Source organism: Monodelphis domestica, chromosome 3, assembly GCF_027887165.1.
Source record: "Monodelphis domestica isolate mMonDom1 chromosome 3, mMonDom1.pri, whole genome shotgun sequence".
In the NCBI taxonomy this organism is placed as follows: domain Eukaryota; kingdom Metazoa; phylum Chordata; class Mammalia; order Didelphimorphia; family Didelphidae; genus Monodelphis; species Monodelphis domestica.
This window is the reverse complement of record NC_077229.1, coordinates 182,583,459-182,606,599: the sequence shown is the minus strand read 5'-3', so window position 1 is coordinate 182,606,599 and position 23,141 is coordinate 182,583,459. Positions and strand designations below refer to the sequence as shown.

Here is a 23,141-nt window from a genome sequence, read left to right as displayed (position 1 = left end):
CAGCTCAAGTATCACCTCCAGGAAGCCTTTCCAGGTTACCCCTGCTTCCAAGTGCTTTCCCCTCTAAAGCTACCTCATAACTCTATCTCACATGTACCAGTTTATCTATATTGTCTCCTTCATTAGAATATAAACTTGATGAGGGCATGGACTGTTTTTGTTTTCTCTTATATCCATAGTACTTAGCTAGTAACATTCATCAAGTGCCTGCTGCATGTTAGGCATTATGTTAAGCACTATGGATACAAAGAACAGCAAAAACAGTGCCTGCTTGCAAGAATTATATAGTTTAATAAGGGAGACAACATACAAACAAGTAAAACAAGACAGATAGATATAGGGTAGATTGGGAATAATCTCGGGGGCAGGGAGAGAGATAAGTTTAAAGAGAACTGGAAAAGGCTTATTGCAGAAGGCAGAACTTTAGCTGAGACCTAAAAGAAGACAGGAGATGGAGATAGGAGGAGGAAGAGAATTCCAGAAATGGGGCATAGACAGTGAAAATACATAGTGTCTGGAGATGAGTGAGTGTCTTGTACAAAAAAACAGCAAAGGAAGCTGATAGCTTTAGACTATAAGATACATGGAGGGGATTAATTTTGTAAGAAGACTAGAAAGGTAAGTGGGTAGTCAGGTTATGAAGGGCTTTAAGAGCTATTTTATATTTGATCTCAAAACTAATGGAGAGCATTAGAATTTATCAAATAGGGAGATGACATGTCCAGATCTGCACAGTTTGATACTGAGTGGTAGATGGACAGGAATTGCTACAGGACATACAGTAAACACTAAAAATAACATCTAACAATTATATATATTATCATATTTAATCCTCACAACAACCCTTAGAAGTAAGTGGTCTTATTATTCCCATTTTATAGATAATGAAACTGAAGCTGAGAAATTAAGTGTCTCAGCCAGTCACATAGCTGATAAGCTCTTAAAACAGCAGGTCTCCCTGACTCCCAAATTCAGCTCTTTACCTGACTAATAATACATGCTTGTTGGTTGATTATTATTTTTCATCATTTCCTTTACATGATAACTTGCATACTTTTGATTTCAAGAAATTTATAAAAGCATAATTTGGTTTATTGAAATTTGAGTGTTGCTATAAGGGGCTTATACAAGCTTAGCAATGTTGAAAAGGTATATATATATTTTTTTTCTCCCTACCTTTTTTAAAAAGTCTTCTTAATATATATCCTGAAAAGTTATATTAGGCCAAGAATAGCTTTTGTTACTAAAATAATTAACCCTCTCTTCCTAAGGTTGATTATAATTCTTACTCTTATTCTAGGGCCAAAAAATAACCTGGGCCCTGGACTGCTCTGAAATTCCAGGTCTAGGCTTGTTCTAGACTTTCTGAACCCTTTAAAGAAAGCATTGCTAGGGCTTCTAAAGGTTAGGAAAAGTAAAATAAAACTAACAAATACAAAAGTAAAAGTTCTAAAAATATTGAGAGCTCTTTCAGTTTAACTCTTGCTAACTTTGTTTATGTTAGGCAAATCATCTTCCTTTTGGTCCATGTTAAGTAATCTGCAGCATAATGATATGTTCTTAACCTGGGGTCTATGAACTGATTTTTAAAGAATATTTATTATAATTATTTCAATATAATTAGTTATAATAATGTGTTTTATGAATTTGAAAACATTATTCTGAGAAGGATTCTATCTGATTGCCAAAGGAGTCTATGACACAAAAAAAGTTAAGAATCTCTGCCTCTGCCTTTTTTACCACTGGCTATGAGCATAGCAGCCTAACCTAGGCCTAGCCCATATTGGTCTTAAATCTGGATCATTAAAGCCCTGGGATCTCCCTTTTCCTTGTGATTTTTCTCTTTTTAAAAGTCTTGAAATTTCATGACTCCTATTCTGTCCCTTACTATATTCCATTTGAGTTGGCTTTCACAAAGTGAGGTGATACTTTACTGGAACACTCTTTTATGGTTTTATAATAAAAGCAGAGGCTGGCTGACCATTTGTTGGATATATTACAGAAGAACTTCTTTTTTGTGTATGAGTTGGACCAAATGTCTGTTGAGGTCCCTTCAAACTTTTAAATTCTGTCATTCTGTAATATTTTAATACTTTAAACAGTTTTCACCTGTAATAACAGAGGAATCACTTTATCATAAGCTTTGTATGTCATTTCCTATTCTCAATCTCCTCCTTTCAAAAAGAGAAAAAGAAAAAAAGCTTCTTTCTACAAAGGTAAAGCTAATATGGACTTAAATATAGACCAGTGAGGAATATGATTTTTCTTTCCCTTTTAAATGCATTTATTAGAGTTCTGGCAAGAGCTTATAAATGGGCCATGCCTCAGAATAGATACCCAACTGATGATTAAACTATTACAATGGCGAAGAGATTTTAAAATGTTGACCCAGGAAACTAGAAATATATTTCTTTTATATCCTGCAGGCGACTCACAACTACCCATCATCTTTCTTTTAAGCCCTGATTTGTTTTTTTGTTTAATTAGTAAAATCCTTTAGTTTTAGATTCTTGAGGGTAGATGTCGAGCTTGGTATTCTTATCAATGTTTAGCAAGAATACTTTGCATAGCTAGTTTTTACCAATTGTTAAATTTTCATTTCTTCTCCTTTTCTCTTTTTAAAGCTTACTTCAGTGATATGTGATAATGAATAAGCTCAGAATTTCAGTTTTTCTTATTAATACAATTTTTTCTTTATTGAAGTTAAGGGCTCTGTCTCATATTTTGCAAACACCAATAGAAGTAATACAAGCAGACTCTCCTCCAATTGTAGTTGGTGAAGAATATTCAAACAAACCTTTAACACTCATGTAAGTATCCAAATATTTTTACCTACCTTAGTTTATGTTTAGTAATACTTAAAATGTAGAATAGTAAATATTTTGTTTCTTGATAGGTTAAAAGTTATTCTTCAGTTGAGCAGCATTTTGACTGCTCATGACTTATGTTGGAAGATGATTATAGAATCCACAGACTGGGCCAGAATGTAAATTCTGGATAATTGTTTGAGTTCTTTATGACTTATTTTTATATTTAATTAAGGAATAATGTCATTTCCAAAGAGCTCAGTGCTTTAGGACTTAAGTTTTGAAATGGTAGTATATGTGTTACCAGATTAATTATTCAGAGTTCATTACTTCAGATGTACTTGTGTATATATTTTAAAATGACATAATAATCTTTTTTTGGTGAGTAGCATAGAAAATTTGGTAAATAGTTTATCTTTAGTATTAGTTTAGGAGCAAGATAAGTTACACCTATCATTAAAGGAAGGGAATTTTTCCTTTTCCATACTTAGGTAAGGAGAACTCTGATTTTTTTGATATCCGGTGTTTCATTGTTTCTTCTTTTACCCATCCTCCTACCACATATATTTTGTATGTAAAATTACTTAACAATGGATGAATTAGTAAAGTAGTGTACTTATGTTTTGCACTGCTGAATTGATTCTTAAGCAGTTTACTGAGTTATTAAATTATTAAATATAATTATTAAATATTAAATATATAATTATTAAAATAATTAAATGATACTGTAATGATAAGATTTACTTAGTTCTTGATTTGTACATTGAAAACCATTGGTATATTTATTCTTTTTTACATATGCCAAAATTTAATAATAACAATCTTTTTTTTTTCCAGATATATGAGACATGCCTATGGCTTAGGAGAGCATTATAATTCTGTGAAACAACTGATGGACTCAGCTACTGAAAATGGTAGCTAGTTCATGAAGTTGGTGCAATTATATATTGGTTCTGTGCAGCATGACTGTCTGGGCATTCATATCAAGACCTAGATTGTTCCAAAGGGAATTGAATCTCTTCTTTTTTAAACTTCTTTCTCCTCCTTTTCCTCTTCCTTCTCTTCCAGCTGCTCTTCCTCCTCTTCCTTCTTTTCTCTTCCTCTTTTTTTTTTTTTTTTTTGCAAAGCTTCTAATGGATTTTGAACACACATCAGAAATAAACTCTAACTAGTTTCCACTTAGTGGCATTTTTAAAACTTGTTTAGATGCATCATGTGAGAGCAACATAGGCAGAGCAGGTTTAGGACAAAACTTCCAAATATTGCTATTTATTATATCCTAAAGTAGATTTCCTCTAACCTACACTGATATAAATTTTAAATGGTCATATTTTTAAATGTTAGTAAAAAGCTTCCAGTATCTTTCAGTATAACTATTGAAGATATAAATACTCAGCAATTATGTGGTAATGGTGAGAGTGAGTTCTGATACTCCTTTCAGATGAGATTGAATGCTTATCGCTTGGTATTACTGATAGAATGATCTGAATTTTTTCCACAATGTTATTTTTATAAGATTAAGGTACTGCTAAGAGCATACTTGAATAATTAAGAATTTAATAGTATTTATGCAGGTGCAAATCACTTGATTAAAAGAAGTGGATAAGGTGAAAGGCCTTAACACATAACAATTTATGCCTAAAGTATGACACTTCATTTAAAAAAAAATGTAGTTACTGAGTTGTCTCCTACCCCACCCCCAAGTTTGCTTTTAGATTTATCTTAATTCATTAGCTATTTATTGCTATTTTTAAAGGCTTATACTCTGCAATTAGTACTATACATTTGTGATTATATTAAAAAGTTCAGATTATATGCTTTTTTAAAAATTTTGCTTTGCTTTTGAATATTCAGCTGCTCTCACAGCTGACTTCCTAACTTGCCTCAGTAACTCCTCAGTTTGGTTTGCTTTTTCTTAAAAAAAAAAATGTATATATATATATAGCTTTCTTTCTCACATTTGCTTACTATCCCATCATTCTACCTAGTTGATTTTTTTTTTTACAACACTACTTTCTGTTTTAATAACAACTCTAAGACAGAAGGACAAAGGCTAGGCAAAGGAGGTTAAGTGACTTGCTCATGGTCAAACTGCTAGGAGTTTGAGGTCACATTTGAACCCAGGTCCTTCCAATGCCAGGCCTCTGTCCTCTGCTACCAACTGCCTCTACCTGGTTGATTCTGTAGAAAAATATTGACTGCTTCAGTTTTTCTCCTGTACAAAATAAGGAGACTAGTTCTTGTGATCAAAATGTCTGAATTTAACCATGCTCACATCCACATTTCCATTTTGCTTTTTTTTAAGCTTCCTACTTTTCTTAATCACTTTTGTCTCTAGTGTTCAAAAGAAAGCCCTAGTTATTTGTTACATTTTACTGTATTATGCTAGCTTTCCATTAACTAAGCATTTGAGAATTGTTTATAATTCAGCTATGGGTAAAATATAAAGTGTGGTTGGGAGCCCAAAGCTGTATAATATGCAGTATGTTCAGGTGTAAAAGATGGATCTCTATTTTCCCATATTGCAAGACACAGAAAAGAGACCATACTTTAGATGGTCCTCCCTAAGTCCTATATATAAATGCATCTCATTTGCTCTACAAATAGGCAATTACAAATAACTTTTGTTTGATATATTTGCTTTTTGGAAGAAGGAATAAAAATACACTCTCAGCATCAGGTTAATAATTTTTGTGTATATTTGCCCAATATACAGGACTTTTTTGTAGATAATTAAAGTTTATATGATTTAAATTAAATGCCTTTTAGGTAAGAAGATATACAAAAGAATGGAATTCTAAAGTATTAATGCTTTTGACCTATTTTCTAAGTAATCACTGTAACTTTTAAGCAGAAATATTTAAATGAATTTGATATCATGATCCATGTCAGGCAAAGTAGATTATCCAAATCTAAAGATTTAAAAGCAATTCTTCATTTGTTAGCTATCATTTTCATCATGAGCTGAATATTGTCTTGTTCATGGAATTTTAAAAAAGTAGACACGAACAAGATTTCTATTGGGAATTTTTTTTCTTTTATAGAATTTGTATTCTGATTCAACATTATTTGCCATCATTTAAGTATTACCTAAATCAAAGTTTAAATAATGGCTGATATTGATTAATTGCAACATATGCTAATTTAGATTTTTGTATGCGATAAAGCCTGTTCTAATTGGAGCTTCAAAGGGTTTCCATTGTTCTTAACTTGGCACAAAAAAGGGATATGTCAGAATTCTGGAATATGTCTTTGTCCAAATATTTTATCCACTTTATTATGTTTACAACTTGTATTAAGCAAAAGAATGTGTTTAATTATTGTGAGCAATATAGTTTTGCTCATATTATCTGAGACTTGCCAAAAGAATAATAAAAGATGAATGAATCAAATGAAATTTGTTTGATGAAGCTGTCATTTCCTTAACTTGGTTTGAATTGAGGAACATAGAAATGATCATTTTGCACTAGAAATTTACTGTTTTGTCCAGACATTATTTAGAATAATAGGTATTTCAAAGTATCATGGTTTTTTTTTTTTTTAAGAATTTGGGATTTGTAGAAAATGAGAGCAGAACATCATGCCTGAATATATTAGAGGTGAATATTGAATAGTGAATGACCATTTAAACTACAGGTTTCTAGGCACTAGGTGAGTTTTTAGGATTTCTTAGACTGCAGAAGATTTATTTGGGATACATTAATTGGGATGTTTATCCAGGAACTATGGATAATAATGGAAGGGAGGAATAAGAATACAGTAAGAAAATATCTAATTTTGGGGAAAGTGAATACTGACACAGTTAATATTTCTTTTCTTAGTGTAAATTAACATGAACCAGCTAAAAACAAATCTTTCATGAACTGTAACAATTTGAATTTTTACAATGTTTAAGTGTAATTGGGTTTTGTTACTGACTGATCTTTAGTATCAAGACATATTTAAAGTTACTTTGTTTCCATCCTAAAAATTAATTTTGAAAGGATTTTTTTTCCTTCTCCATATGTAAACATATACAAAGAAATCTTTTAAAACCTTAGATAATGATGATTACCAATTTTAAACCAAAGACACTGACACTTAAACTTGCTCTTTTAGAATTCAAGGACCACTGGGCAGGAAGCCCGTTTTATTTAAATTGTTTCTCTTTGTAACTAGCATTGGGCTCTATATTCAGTTGGTGTGGCTATTTCCTACTGGAAGAGGGAGGAAATCCGCAATCCCACAGTCTTCCTTAACCATTGTCTGATACTTTTGCTACCAATGCCAGACCCTCAGGTACTAGGGTACTAACCCTCAGGTAACCCTCAGTTACTAATCTTAAATTCCACCTGAAACCCTTGAGCAGGACCTCAAGACACCAGGCCTAATCAGGAGTGAACTACATTTGCATGGTATTTTCTGACTTCATAGATCATATTCTACTATCTTGGGATGTTGCAAAGAAATTGGGACTGAATGTCTATCCAGTCAAACTTTGGAGGACCCTAATTACGAAGTATTTTCTTTTTCCCTGTTATTGGTATTTGGGATAGAATTAGTTGGTGTTGCCCTCTATTGGCACAAGACCCTCATGTGTAAGCCTCAGGCAAATGGTACCTGCCCATCATATAACTTGTCTAGTTTTCCAATCTATACTGCTAAGAGATAGACGTCTAGGGGAAAATTATTACCATTTCACTTTTTCATCCTCATTTACCTTAGTTCTGTCCTTCCTAAGCCCCTTATTCTATTTCTCCCCTTTCTGTCCTACAGAGCCCTGTCTTCCTACTCTTGTAGAATTCTAACTTCTCACAGAAGACACCGCATCCCTGGCCAACTTCCTAGTACTGAGTACACTTTTATTTTTTTAAACCCTTACCTTCCGTCTTGGAGTCAATCCTGGGTATTGGTTCCAAGGCAGAAGAGTGGTAAGGCCTAGGCAATGGGGGTCAAGTGACTTACCCAGGGTCATACAGCTGGGAAGTGTCTGAGGTCAGATTTGAACCCAGGACCTCCTGTCTCTAGGCCTGGCTCTCAATCCACTGAGGTATCCAGCTGCTCCTATTAAGTACACTTTTAAGACACCTTGCACATTGGACTAGGAGGAAGAAGGGATATCCTCACTGTTCCTCTCTGCTACTTATAGATCCTCTACTGCTATTACTAGTCTTTTCTTAAAGTTCACTGTATTCTTTTGGATGACCATAAAGTTCCTGTTTTGTATTTGTTTCTAGGATTGTGAATTGATCTAACCATTCTGGAAGGCAATTTAGAATTATGCCCAAAGGGCTTTAAAAGAATGCTTATCCTTTGACCCAATAAAACCACTACTAGGTTTGTATCCCAAAAAGATTTTTAAAAATGGGAAAGGATCTGTTTGTACAAAAATATGTATAGCTGTATCTTTTGTGGTGGCAAAAAATTGGAAAATGAGGGAATGTCTCTTTATTGGGGATTGGCTGAATAAGTTGTGGTATATGATGGTATTGGAATTCTATTGTGCTATAAGGAATGATGAATCAATGGATTTTTATAAGAACTGGAAAGACCCACATAAACTGATGTGGAGTGAAATAAGCAGGACCAGGAGAACATTGTACACAGTAATTGAGGGACATATGAGAAAGAATGCTATCCACCTCAAGAAAAAGAAATGTGGGAGGAGAAACAGAAGAAAATATATGATTTATCATTTGTATATAGGGGGATATGATTTGAGGTATTGGTTTTTGAAAATTATTTTAAAAAATGAATAATATAGAAATAGATTTTGAGTGATAATATATATATATATAAAACCCAGTGAAACTGCTTGTCACCTTTGGGAGCGGGGAGGGAAGAGGAAAGGGAGACAAGAATCATGTAACCATGGGGAAAAAATTACTTTAAAAAAATTCATTTCTACCTATTAGAACTTTTCTCTCCCCTCTCCAAACTATAGAAGGCATTGTCTGTCATACATGTATATATAGATTGTCTTTTATATTTCTATTTTTCATTTCATTATTTGGAGGTAAACATTTACAAGGTATTCTTCAAATATTAAATCTATAGCTATATAATATGTTCTCTTGGTTCTACATTTTTCAGTCTTTATTGCATTTGAACCTTTAAAATTTAAAAATATTACCTTGCTTATCTTAAAAAATTTTTTTATCTTAATTTTATTTTTATTTAGTTTTTAGCCAGTACCTTCTGTCTTGGAATCTTAACTTCCATCTTGGAATTAATAGAGTATATTGGTTCCAAGGCAGAAGAATGGTAAGGGCTAGGCAATGGGGGTTAAGTGACTTACCCAGGGTCACACAGATAGGAAGTGTCTGAGGTCAAATTTGAACCCAGGACCTCCCATCTCTTAACCTGGCTCTCAATCCACTGAGCCACCCAGCCACTCCTAATTTTATAAAACAAATAAAGCAAGCATTTCTGTATCCAAAGAAAAATAAGATTATATATAAATGAAATAGACATCTTTTATATAGCGCTTCCTTTTTTCATATCTACCTAATAAATCTCATCCACACATATTCCAGTCTCTCCTCATCTCCCTACCCCATCCCCAAATCACAGAAGGTATTGTTTAGGAGACCACCATGTTTATACAGAGTAAATCTTTCATGTTTTTACCTTTCAGTTCATTGTCTGGAGGGAACTCTTACAATTTATTCTGTAGCTTTGTATCAAGTTCTCTTGGTTCTACTCATTTTATTGTAAAATTCTTTCCAAGTTTTAAAAAAAAATTAGCCTGCTCATTGCTTCTTATGACACAGTAGTATTCCATCACAATTATATGCCATAATTTTGTTAGCCATTCCCCAATTGATAAACATTCTCCCAATTTATAAATCTTTGCTACCACAAAGAGAGCTACCATAAATAGATTGGAATGTATGAATTCTTTTCGTTTTTCCCTGATCTTCTTGGGAAACATATCAAGAAATGGTATTGCTGGATCTAAGGGTAATACATGGTTTTATAACTCTGGGTATAATTCCAGATTGCTCTCCAAAATGGTTAGATCAGTTTACAGCTTTACCAATAATGTATTAATGCTGTTCCATTGATCAATGTTTCTCTTTCTTAGCTAGTACCAGATAGTTTTAATAATTACTGCTTTATAATATAGCTTAAAATCTGTTGCTACTAGACCTCCTTCCTTTATATATATATTTTTTTCATTAATTCTTTTGTTATTTTCGATCTTTTCTTCTAAATGATTTTTTTTATCTTTTCTAGTTCAAAAAATTAATTTTTGGTAATTTGATAACATTGAATAAGTAGATTAGGTAGAATTGGCATTTTAATTTAATTGTCTTTGTCCCTTCATGAACTAATATTTCTCTAATTTTTTTATATATGATCTTATTTGTAAAAAAAAAAAGTTTATAGTTGTTTTCATGTAGTTCCTTGGTTTATTTTGGCAGGCATGCTCCCAGGCATTTTATTCTATCTGTGGTTATTTTCAATGTAGTATCTCTTTCTCTTTATAGAACATTTTTAGTAGTATATAAAAATGCTGATGACTTATGTGGGTTTATTTTATATCCTGATACTTTACTAAAATTATTGATAATTTTAACTAACTTTCTCATTGAATCTCTAGGATTTTCACATATTATATTGCTTATAAAAAGAGACATTTTTTTGCCCATTTCCCCTTCAATTTCTTTTTTCTCATTGCTATTGCTGGCATTTCTAATATTATATTAAATAATATTGTTGATAAAGGGAATCCTTGCTTCCTTCCTGTTCTTATTGGGAAGTTTCTAAACTTCTGACTATTACAAATAATACTTACTGATGGTTTTAGGTAGATACTCTGTATCATTTTAAGAAATACTCCATTTATACCCCTGCTTTCCAGTGTTTTTAATAATAGAGTGTTGTATTTTGTCAAAAGCCTTTTCTGCATCTACTGATATAATCATGATTTCATTTGGTTATTAATATAATCAATTATGTTAATAGTTTTCCTTATATTAAAACAGCCCTGCATTCCTGGCATAAATCCTTTTTGAGCCCAATTTTTGTGATATATTGTTAGTCTCCTTTTTATTATGGATTTTTGCATCCTCATTCATTAATGAGATTGGTCCATAATTTTATTTCTCTGTTTTTGCCTTTCCTGTTTTAGGTATCAGCACCATATTTATTTCATAAAAAGAATTTGATAAAAACTCTTTTAACTATTATTTCAAATAATTGAATATTGGAATTATTTAATCTTTAAATGTTTGGTAGAATTCACTTGTGAATCCTTCTGATCCTAATTCTTTTTTTTTTCTTTTTAGGAAGTTCATTTATGATCTGATTAATATCTTTTCTAAAATAGGCTTATATAGATATTTCCTCCTCTAGAAGTTTAAGCAATTTTTATTTTCATAAGTGTCGTCCATTTTTACATTGTTAAATTTTTTGGCATATAATTGATCAAAATAATTCCTAATAATTGTTTTAATTTCATCTTCATTGGTAGTATAGCCGCCCTTTTCATCTTTAATGATAGTGATTTAATTTTCTTTCTTTTTTTAAAGCATGTTAAATAATAGTTTATTTTGTTGATTTTTTTAAAAAAGTAAAACCAACTCCTAGATTTGTTTATTAATCCAATGGTTTTCTTACATTCAATTATGTTGATCTTTGTAGCCCCCAGTATTAAGAGTGGACTCCAGAGTTATAGATCTTATTTTTAATTTTTAGGATTTCTAATTTAGTGTTTAGCTGGAGTTTTAATTTGTTCTTCAGTTTTTAAAAATTACACTCCCAATTCATTAATCTATTCTTTTTCAACCTTACTAATATAAGCATTTATAGATATATTTTCTTTTAAGTACTGTTTTTTCTGTGTCCCATTGGTTTTGATATATTGTCTTAATTATCATTCTCCTTAATGAAATTATTCATTGTTTCTGTGATTTGTTCTTTAAGATCTTTGTTGCAGTTATCTTTTTTCCTTCTTTGTCAAGAAGTTCCTCTTTAAACTCTTTCTTGTCCTTATACTTAGGGACTTTTAGGCAGTTGAATGGTACAATAAGTAGAGTACCAGTTGTGGGGTCAGTGAGGCCTAGTCTGAATCCTGACCCAATTACTCTCTGCCTTTGGTCACTTAATCTCTTAACATCAATTTCCTCATCCATAAAATGGAAATATCCACCCCTTAGAATTTTTAGTTCTAAATGAATTAGTATAGTACTTATTGAAAACTTTAAAGAGATACAGAAGTACTAGCCAATATCAGTGCACAGTACCTGGCACAAAGTATGAAATAAATACTTGTTGATGACTTCACCATACATATTTAATGCATCAACCCCAATTCCCATAATATGTATATTCATTCTACCATCACTTGGTCACCTTTGTTTTGGCAAAGGGTATCATTTGCAGCTTATAATTTTCAAGTGAGATAGATAGCCTCATTCTACACTTATGTTCCACTTTTATGCCTCATTGTGATTTAAAATTTACTCCCTGTTCTCAATGTCTCTGCCAAAAATATGCAAGCTCTCACTGGCTCTCACAAGACTGAAAGGCTTCAGATAGGATTTTATCAACAATATGTCATCTAACGCCCAGCCTGGTCAAGTTCAAAGAACCTAATCACTTATTCTCATCACTATCACTTCAACCCTCCCAATATCCATCTCCAAAACTACTCATATTTTCCACTTCTCTATAGAATGCCTGCTCCCTAAGAAACAAAATTACTTTCATCTTAATTTTTATCTCATCTCACTCCTATGACTCTCACTGAAATCTGGCTCCTGTTTGATGACAGCCTCCTAGCAGCCCTTTCCATGCTGCAATTTCATTAATTTCTTCACACACATTTCCACCCCACCCCCACCCACCTCCATCAGATTCTCCCTCAGTACTCACTTGATTAAAGTAAGGGAGTTTGGAATATGTCTTGCTTGCTGTCATGACCTCCAAGTCTTTCCTTTACAATCTTTTCTTAGAAATTTCTCCTCCTTTGTTCTTTAATCAACTCATATCTATCATCCAATCGATATTTTTGTAGCTATTGTCTGCAGGCCTCCAGAACACTGTCTTACCTTAATGAGTTCACTGCCTTCATAATTTTTTGACATACATATTGATGCTCCCAAAGACATTCTAACTTCGTAGTTCCTCGATTTACTTATTTCGCATGACCTATTTCACCCAACATAAGCTGTACATAAAATAGTCACACTTTTTATCTTTCCAGTATTCACAAATGTACTATGTCCATATTCTTGAACTCTGAAAATTTTATCTGAACCATATTTATTATCATTCCACCTTTTCCTCTGCTTTACATTTGCAAATCTTGTTCTTCATCCACAATCAGCATCTTCACTTCTTTTCTTCTCCCTGGATTCTTAACTCTCTTCAGTTTGGCTTCTGATCTCTTCAACTGTAACTACTTCTTCCAAAGTCATTAAAGATCTCTTAAATGCCACAGTCAAATATCTTCTTCAACTTTATTCTTCTTGATCTTTTTGTATCCTCTGACACTGACATCTTCCTCTTTTTCTTTATGTTCTTTTTTCCTTAGGTTTTTAGGATACTACTCTCCTTGTTCTCCTGTATACCTGACTGCTCCTTCTCAGGCTACTTTTTTTTTTTTTTAACCTCACCTTCCATCGTAGAATCAATACTGTGTTTAAGGCAGAAGAGTGGTAAGGGGTAGGCAATGGGAACTAAGTGACCTATCCAGATTCACATGGCTAGAAAGTGTCTGAAGTCAGATCTGAACCTGGCTCTTAATCTACTGGGTCACTTAGCTGCCATCTCCCCAAACTACTTTTCCTGGATCATTATGTATGTTATTCCCTTTAATGATGGGTGCCCCATTGTGCTCTGTCTTAGGCCCTTTTCTCTTTTTCCTCTATATTAATTTCACTTAGTGATATCATTAGTTCCCATATAATTTCTATGCTGATTATTCTCAAATCTGTTTATCTAGCCCTAAGCTAGCTGCTGATCTCTAACCTTACATCAGCTATGTTTTAGATATTTTAAACACTGTCTTGTGAATGTCTTCAGCTTAACATACCCCCTTCATTCTTTTCCCTTCCAAATTTCCCTATTAGTTTTGAGAGTACCACCATCTTCCCAGTCATCCAGGCTTAAAACCTAGAGGTAATCTTATCACTCTCTCATACTCAATATGTTGCCAACATTTGTCAATGTTACTTTCATCTCTTGCATGTGTTCCCTTCTCTCTTCTGACAGTCACCATGGTAAAGGACTTCATTACCTGATATCTGGATTATTGTAGTATCCTGTTAGTTGATATACCTGTTATGCATCTTTCTCCACTTCAGTTCATCCTCCATTCTATTAAAGTGATCTTCCTTAAATGCAAGTCTGATCATGCTACTCTAACTTAATAAACTCTTGTATTAGAGGGTTGGTTTGGGTATAATGAAGGAAAAGTAGATGATAAATGTCCAGAAGGTAGGAGGGAGAGATGGTTCCCCTCTTCAGTCTTCCTCAAAATATGTCTCCCCACTAACCCTGCCTTTACTTTCCTCTAATGACTGATTTTAATGGGTGAACCTCTTCCCTTGGGGAAAGAGAAATCAGCTCTCTCCCTCTTCCAATATGACAAGGAAGTCAATTTAAGATAACTGACAACTTTATTCTAACAAATGATGGTTAGGGGTAAGATAAGCAAGATGTCTGCAGGTTAGATTTTAAAGGAAAGACCCTGTCTGTCTAAAAATATCTTTCTCCCTTCCCCCAAAGTTGAGAGGCCCAGGCTTGCCAGCCTGGTCTCTAAGAGGTTCAGGTTTTTATGACTCCTGGTCTTTATCACAGTAGAGCCAATGTCCAGACACAGGAGCTGTGTGAGATCTTCTTATGCTGTTGTTATTCTTCTCAGGTTCTGCCACAATTCTTGGTTTTGGGGGGTTGGGGGGGGGCTGGTTAGGTTCAATGAGGGATTTGAAAACCACAGGAGAGAAATCTCTGATCAGACTGTCACCTTGGCTTTATCAAGATAGAGATATCAACTGTCTCCCACCTGGAATCTCCCCTCAAGATTTCAAGCCTCCTCCACCATCCCTTGCTGTGGATGCAAACCTCTGATGTCCTCCAGATTCTGCCCTTCAGAGTCTCTGGATCACTCTATCACACTCCAGAGGCTCTATCACCTTCAGGATGAAATGTAAACTCCTTTGGTGTTTAAAGCCCTTTGTGGTCTTCTTAGACCTTACCCCAACTCTTCAACATGTTTCCTTGCTGCTTCTCACATACGATTTTTCCACTTTTACCTCCAGGCATTTTCATTGGCTGTCTTACATGCTTAGAATGTTCTCCCTCCTCATCTCTGCCTCTTGTCTTTGCAGAATTCCTTCAAGTATCAGCCAAAATCCCACCTTCTACAGGAAGCATTTCAGGATTCCTCTTGATTCTAATGCCTTTTTTCTGTTGATTATTTCCAATTTATCCTGAATATAATTTATCTATGCTTAATTATTTGCATATTGTCTCATTTTCAAGAGCAGAAACTTGGGGGGGGGGCGGGATTAGCACAATACTTGGCACATAGTAAGTGCTTATTCTAGATACCTTAATTTTGGAGAGGAGATAATTTATAGTTTCATGAAATAAAAGCTATTTTATCTTTTGCAATTGCCTCTATCTTTTTTTGGTTAAGAATATATTCAATTTGTCATTAGCTTCTTTTCTAATATTTTTAATAAAAAAACATTAAAAATTTCTTAAATTTTTTTTAAATTCTTACTTTATGTCTTAGAATAAATACTAAGTATTGGTCCCAAGGCAGAAGAGAGAAGAGTGGTAAGAGCTAGGCAATTGAGGTTACTTGACTTGCCCAAAGTCACACAGCTAGGAAGTGTCTTTAGGCCAGGTTTTAATACAGGACCTCTTGGCTCTGGGCCTGGCTCTTTATCTACTGTACTATCTAGGTGCCCTGATATAATCTGTAATATTAAAGTAATGTATCCTTTTAGAATATTTTGTGGAATATAGCATTTTATGTCTGTCTAAGTCTAATTGTACTTTCTAGTCAAATATAAAGTTATTCCCTAAATAATGAATAAAATAAAAAATGTTTCCACTATATCATATAGCAACTATTGAGTTGCATTATTTCTTATTTTCCCTTGTTTAGTTTGTCCCATTTATGTACCTCTATATTGTAAAATCAATCATTGGATTATTTTGATGACTTGTTTTATAAAATCATTTGAGGTCTGGAAATGCTATTTCCTCTTTGACCATATTTCTTTTCCTATTCCCTTGATATACTAGATCTTTTATTTTTCCAAATGAATGATTATCTTTACTAATTAGATTATCCATTGGATTATTTGGATTATTTGATTAGAAGTATATATTAACTTTAGTATTATAATTTTTATTATATTGGAATGACCTAGCCATGAGCCCTGAATATCTTAATAATTATTTAAGTTGTCCTTTATTTTTTTAAGGAGCACCTATAGAAGTCCTTTTTGTATTTTGGTAGATTGATCCTCAGATACTTTATATAATTCATAGTTTTTTGTAATAGTGTTTCCCTTTCTATTAATTGCATCTCAGATTTTGCTATTATATAAATGAAATTGATTTTTATAGGCCTTATTTTGCAGTCTGCTGTTTTCCTGAACTTACTGTCTCAATTAGTATCTTTGCTGATTTCCTAGGATTTTCCAAGGAAACCATCATGCCACCTTGAAATAGGGTAACTTTATTTCTTAGCTCCACCTCTGCATGGTAACTTAGAATGATAAAACCAGGGATGCATAGGAAAGTACTATAATAACCTTCCCAATAGGTAAGTTTTAGCAATTCAGGGGACATAATATAGCTGAGGTATCTTTGTTTGATACAGTATGATCAAATTCTGCTTGAATTTGTATGGCAACTTTTAACCTTTATGTTTATTACCATTTACCTTCTAAAATCTTGAGAGCTTTTTAATTTAACCTTGGTTCTAGGTTGAATTAAACTCTGTAAATGTATTTAGAGGTTCTCAGAAAGAGTAATTAAGATTTTCTTAAGTGAAAAAAGGTTGTATTCTTGATCATGTTTGATAATGCAGAGTGAAATAACGTGTCAAGAAAAAATTTTACCTTTTATAAGATGCACAATTAAATGAATCATTTAATATTCAATTCCCCCTTACCCACAGAAGACTTAAGCATTTAGTATATGTTGCAATGTCTTTATGGAATTTAATAGATGGTCACAGACTTACTTTTCTAAGATTGTTGCCAAAGACTAAAATTATTTACACATGTGGTAGCATTTAACCTTGTTAATATGAAAAGCCAAGGCAAATGATATTTTGGTTTAGGATTTTAAAACACTGACCTGTTTTAGTTTAGAAGAAATCTGAATTCAACACTAGACCCTGCCACTTAGCAAGCTTCTCAAATGACCTTGAGTTAGTTGCTTCCCAGCTCAGTTTCTGTTCTTTTAGATAAAAGATGTAAGGGTTGAACTAAATATTTTCTTTATGGACTAGCTTACTTTTCTTCACATGTGACTTTTCACACTGACTGGTTCCCATGCAATGAAATGTATTCACCTTCAAAATTCAGTCCTAGTAATGCTTTTTACAGAGACTTTCCTGATTTCCTTTAGTCATTTTTGCTTTTCCCTCAATTTCCTTTATGTTTATTTTGCGTGTACTTTTTTTTTTAACCTTTACCTTCCATCTTATAATTAATACTATGTATTGGTTCCAAGGTAGAAAAAGTGGTAAGGGTTAGGCAATGAAGGTTAAGTGACTTGTCCAGGGCCACACAGATAGGAAGTGTCAGAGATAAGATTCAAACTCAAGACCTCCCATCTTCAGGCCTGGCTCTCAATCCACTGAGCCACCTATCTGTCCCCAGCATGTGATTTTATATGTACAAATTATCCCTCTATCCAATAGACTGTAAGGAACAGCTTCATTTTTATCTTTGTATTTCAGATATGTTTATGGTGGATTATTTCTGGGTATGGAATAGGTTCAAATTCAAAATATTCAAATAGCAACAATGTCCCTTGCAACTCTCAAATTCTATAATTCTGAGGAATTTCAAAAACGTATTGAATAGTAATAGCATTATTATTACTATAAAATTACAGCTTCTCCAGGTGACTATTTTGAAAATACTAGTATTGAATTAAAATATTACTTTTATAATCAAACCTTGTATAATAATACATGCAATATAATTTTGTTTTTAATTTTTCTTTTTTTCAATCATCAAGCATTTTTTTTCTCTACCTCTCCTTCCCCACTGGAAAAGAAAAAAAAATTATAAAAATTTTAGTCAAGCAAAACAAATCTCTTTATTGGCTCCTTTCCAATAATTTGGCCAAAATGCTATCATTGGGCATATTCAATTATTATCTCATTTGCAAGGTGGGTAACTCTGGAACTAAGATTGATCATTGAGATGGTTTCTCTCAAAATTGATTGTTTTATAATATTCTGTCATTCTGTTTCTACCCACTTTACTCTGCATCAATTCATACATGTATTGCTAGGCTTTTCTAAGATCACTTTTATCAATTTAAAAATATTTTTTCCTATTTACATTTAAAAACCTTTTGTAACATTGTTTTCTTTTTTAAAGAACCTCACCTTTTCTCTTAGAAGCAATACTAAGTATTGGTATCAAACTGGAAGAGTGGTAAGGACCAAACAATTAGGGTTAAAAGTGACTTGCCTGGGCCATACAGGTAGGAAGTATTTGAGGTCACATTTGAACCCAGGACTTCCCATCTCTAGAAATGGCTCTCTATCCCCTGAGCCCCTTAGCTGTTCCTAACATTCATTTTTTAAAAACTTGACTTCCACATTCTCTCTCTTTATCTCTCCACACTTCCCTGATAGCAAACAATTTGATATAGGTTATATGTGTTCAGTCATGCAAAATCCTCTCTATATTAGTCATATTGTCAAAGAAAACACAAACCAAAAAAATGTATTTTGAAACCAAATAAAAATGAAGAAAAGATTCAATAGTATGCTTTAATCAAGATTCAGACTCTTATCAGATCTTCCAGTGGAGGTGGAAAGCATTTTTCAACCCAAGTCCTTTTGAATTGTCTTGAGTCATTACATTCCTGAGAATACTGGTTGTTTGCAATTGATCATTGCACAGTATTGCTGTTACTAGTTACAGTGTTCTCCTAGTTCATCCATTTCACTGTGTATCAGTGCAGGTAAGTCTCTCCAGGATTTTTCTGAAAGCATCCTATTCAGCATTTCTTATAGTATAATAATATTCCATCAGAATTGTATATCACAAGTTGTTCAGCCATTCTCCAATTGATGGGCAGCCTCCCAATTTCTAATTCTTTGTCACCACAAAAAGAGCTGCTATAAATATTTCTGTACAAATAGATCCTTTTCCATTTTTTAAAGCTCTTTGGGATATAGAATTAGTAATGGTATTGCTAGATCAAAGAGTATGCACAGTTTTAGAGCCTTTAAGCATAGTTCCAAATTGGTCTCCAGAATGGTTGAATCAGTTCACAACTAACAACAATGCATTAGTATCTCAATTTTCCCACATCCTCACCAACATTTATCATTTTTCTTTTCTGTCATATTAGCTAATCTGATAGATGTGAGGTAATACCTCAGAGTTGCTTTAATGTGCATTTCTCTAAATAGTTAATTATAATTTTTTTTCATATGCCTTTGGATAGATTTGATTACTTCATCTAAAAACAGACTACTAATATTCTTTGACCATCAATTGGGAAATGACTTATTCTTATATGTGACTCATTCTCTATATATTTGAGAAATGAGAATTTTATCAGAAAACTCATCAACTTTTTTTTTCACAGTTATGATTATTGTGTATTTCCCTCTATTCTATTTTTTCCTCTTTCTCTTCCTCTCCTTTTACTCTGTCCATCCTCAAAAGTGTTTTACTTCTGACCACCACCTCCTCTAATCTACCCTTCCCTTCGATTGCTCTTACCCTCTCCTCTTTTATACTCTTCCCCTCTTTCTTTCCTATAGGGTTAGGTGTCTGCACTCCACTGAATATGTATTTTATTCCCTTGCCTAACCAGTTCCAACGAGAGTACAATTTAAATGTTCTCTGATAGTTCCCCAATTAACTCTCTACCTATAAAAGCTCCTTCCCAAATCTTTCCTGTGAGATAATTTAACCTATTCCACCTCTCCCTTCCATCTTCTGCTACTAGTGTGTTCCTCTTTCTCACCCCATAATTTTACTTTTTAAGATATCTTCCCATCATATTCAGTGCGCACTCATGTTATCTCTGTGTATGTGTCCCTTCTGACTTCCCTAATAATGATAAAATTTTTGGAAGTTATAAATATCCTCTTCGCATGTAAGGGACTTATTTAACTGTTTAACCTTATTGAATCCCTTATGTTCTCTCTTATTTATCATTTTTGATTGTTAAGATTCTTTTTGAATTATCCCAGGAATTCTTTGGGGCCTGAGACAAATTCACATTTTTCTTTGAGGCTTTAGATATAGCAGTTTTGGCTTTCTTATTCTGAGTTTGTGTTTTGATTTTCAATGCCACCATAATAATTTTATAAGGGCAGATTCTTTTGTTGTTGTTGCATGCTCATTTTTTACATTTTAAATGCTCATTTTTTAAAACTTATTTCTTGATTTTTAACTTGAAAAAACTGTTAAGAATGGACTCTGTTTATGAAGTAGAGGGGGCACTATCTTAAACTTAATTTTTTTAAAAGCTTTTTTGAAAGCTAGTTCAGGAGATTGTAGTTTTTCAGTTCTCCCAAAGTAGTATGATATAAGAAGAAGTGTGTTTACTACTCTCCTGGCCCAAGCTCTCTTCTATAAGTTACCACAAGCACTTTTTTCTACTCTGGAACTATGAATAAGGTCCCTGCTCCCCTGCAGCCAAATGCTCTAGTTGGTTACTGCTACTGCTTGCCCTGGGACTGCGACCTAGGATTGAAACCTGTATATGGACAATGCAACAGAGTCCTATACCCAATGCCAGCAAAGAGATTCCCATAATCTCTTCTGACCAGTTGTCTGACCCTTCCTTCTGACTCTCCATTTGGTATTTTCTTGGCAAAGATACTATAGTCATTTGCCATTTCCTTCTCCAACTCACTTTACAGAGCGTGAAACTAAGTCAAACTAGGTTAAGTGGATTATCCAAGGTCACATAGCCAGTATGTGTCTGAAGCCATATTTGAACTGAGGAACAGGAGTCTTTCTGACTTCTATCCTCTGTATCACCTACCTGCCCTAATTAGTTTAAGGCTCATGAAATGTTCAAGTGAGATATAAGGGAATTTGTGACTATATCTTTATCTCTTATCCTTGTCTTCCTTTGAATAATGCCCACTAATGATAGATTACCAGTGGAATAGGTAACTAACCCTCAGGCTTGTCCTAGGGCTTCTATTTTCCTTTTTTCACTTAGTGAACACATCAACCCCATGGATTCAGTTAAATCTATTTAGATGATTCTCAGATCTACTTACCCAGCTCTAACCTCTCAGCTGACCTCTAATCTTGCATCTACAACTACCTATTAGATATCTTGAATGCCATATATCCCATTGACATTATAAACTTTTTCTGAGATTCCTTGGTTCTGTGGTTTTTTTTTTTCACTTTTGTATGTTTAGAGGTATCCTTTCCATATTAGTATGTTATGTTTGTAAAGCAGGATTATTAGTATTCCAACACTGGATTTAACTAATACATTGCCACCAATGAGTAGGCAAATGCATAGATACTAATCATTAATAGGGGCAGCTAGGTGATACAGTGGATAGAATATTGGGCCTGGACTCAGGTAGACTCATCTTCTCAAGTTCAAATCAGGCCACAAATACTTATTAGCTATGTTACTCTCGGTAAGGATTTGGAGAAGGAAACGACAAACCACTTCAGTTATCTTTGCCAAGAAAATCACAAATGGGATCATGAAGAATCAGACACAATTGAACAACAACTGTAAATCATTAATAGTAATTGTTTCTTTTATTTATCTGGCGGTCCAATCTAATAATTATTTTAAAAATTTGTGTGCTATGAGGTTGTCACAGGAAAGCTATCCCTGGACCTGAGCTTGTGTGTTTGGCTAAAAGGCTGAATGTTTTTGGAGAAAATTTTCATAAGCAATCATATTAATGATTATCAGAAAAAGTATGAAAACAATAGGGTTGATGAACTAATTGGAATAAAAAATCTTTAAACTCTTTTTAGCTTTCTATCAACTGGAACTATCTAATTATCCTAGGCCTTCTCTGGAACATAGTTTGAGAAATTTTGTCTTATTGAATTGTAATTCTTACAAAATTATAATTATGGTTTATCTTTAAACTCAGTTAATCAGGAGTATTCAATTAATAAATAAACATTTATTAAGCACTTACTTTGTGCCAGGCACTGTGCTCAGTGTTGGGATTATAAAGAGGAAAAAAATAGCCCCCACCCTTAACTCTCCAATTCTCCAAGTTTACTGTGTTTGTAGTAAATAAAATGTATTTCAGCATCAATTATTTTCCCCTTCTCCAACTTTACACTTTAAAGCTTCAGCTAAAGATATAGTTTTTGGAAGTTTCTATGTCCAGGATCTCACATTCTTCCTTCCCTTCCTCTTCTTTTGCCCATTAGATCTCCTACCTTCCGAGTGTTGGTAGTTTCATTTCCATGACGACACTGCTGTTTGATTTAGAACTTCTGAAGTTCAGATCGATTGAGCTTTGATTCTCAGGATCGCTTCTATCAGGATTTCTTTGTTGTCTCTTCAGCTATGAGTGAGAAACTGTTTTTCAAGGCTATCCAGAGTCAAAGAACTTCAGTTTTAGTGATCAATGGGAAGGACCTCACCTCTCTGCCCAGTTTGATTCAGAAAATGAATTACCTCAAGATTTTGGACCTCAAGTTCAACCAAATCTCCAAATTGTGCCCGGAATTTATAAACTTGACACAGGTGAGATGTAAAATATATTTCTGGGCTGAAGAATAGTGGAAGAAAAAAGGAGGATAATAAGGATAAAGATTTTTCCCTACTTCTTAGCTCCCTGGAAATTCAGATAGAGGAAGGTGGGGAAGTGAGTACTTTTCTGATTGGAATTGAATTCTGGTAGACTTAGGATCTTTTAGGTCAGTTTTTGTTTCTTGACTGACATCTTGAAGTAGGAGAGGAAGTCCTTGGAAGGACCATCTTTCTAAAGGCTAGCATCTTGAAAGGAACTAGAAGTCCCACATCTCCCTCAGGTACAGAGAAAATCCACACATTGTGAACACATTGATGGTCAGCCTGACAAGACTGCCAGCCCATCTATAGATGAAGGTCTATAAAAGTCCTTATGATCAGCCCACACCAAGTTCTAGCTCAAGTATAGGAGGA

The 23,141-nt window shown here is 33.6% G+C and overlaps 2 protein-coding genes across 8 annotated transcripts in view; both read left to right on the top strand.

The window, feature by feature from the left end:
- OTUD6B (OTU deubiquitinase 6B) overlaps positions 1–6,204 on the top strand; it is a 73,539-nt gene extending 67,335 nt beyond the window's left edge. For all 4 annotated transcript variants that reach the window (XM_056823334.1, XM_056823332.1, XM_007488089.3 and 1 more), the window contains 2 exons: positions 2,704–2,810; positions 3,645–6,204. In XM_056823334.1, the coding sequence (XP_056679312.1) occupies positions 2,704–2,810; positions 3,645–3,729 (192 nt within the window). In that variant the 3' untranslated portion in view covers positions 3,730–6,204. The remainder of the gene's footprint in view (positions 1–2,703; positions 2,811–3,644) is intronic.
- Positions 6,205–19,406: 13,202 nt separating this feature from the next.
- The window catches only part of LRRC69 (leucine rich repeat containing 69), a 138,159-nt gene continuing 134,424 nt past the window's right edge, over positions 19,407–23,141 (top strand). Inside the window, exon 1 of one of the 4 annotated variants that reach the window (XM_007488087.2) lies at positions 19,407–22,721. In XM_007488087.2, the coding sequence (XP_007488149.2) occupies positions 22,542–22,721 (180 nt within the window). In that variant the 5' untranslated portion in view covers positions 19,407–22,541. The remainder of the gene's footprint in view (positions 22,722–23,141) is intronic. The other 3 variants (XR_465202.2, XM_007488086.2, XM_007488088.2) reach the window with 3 other exon arrangements.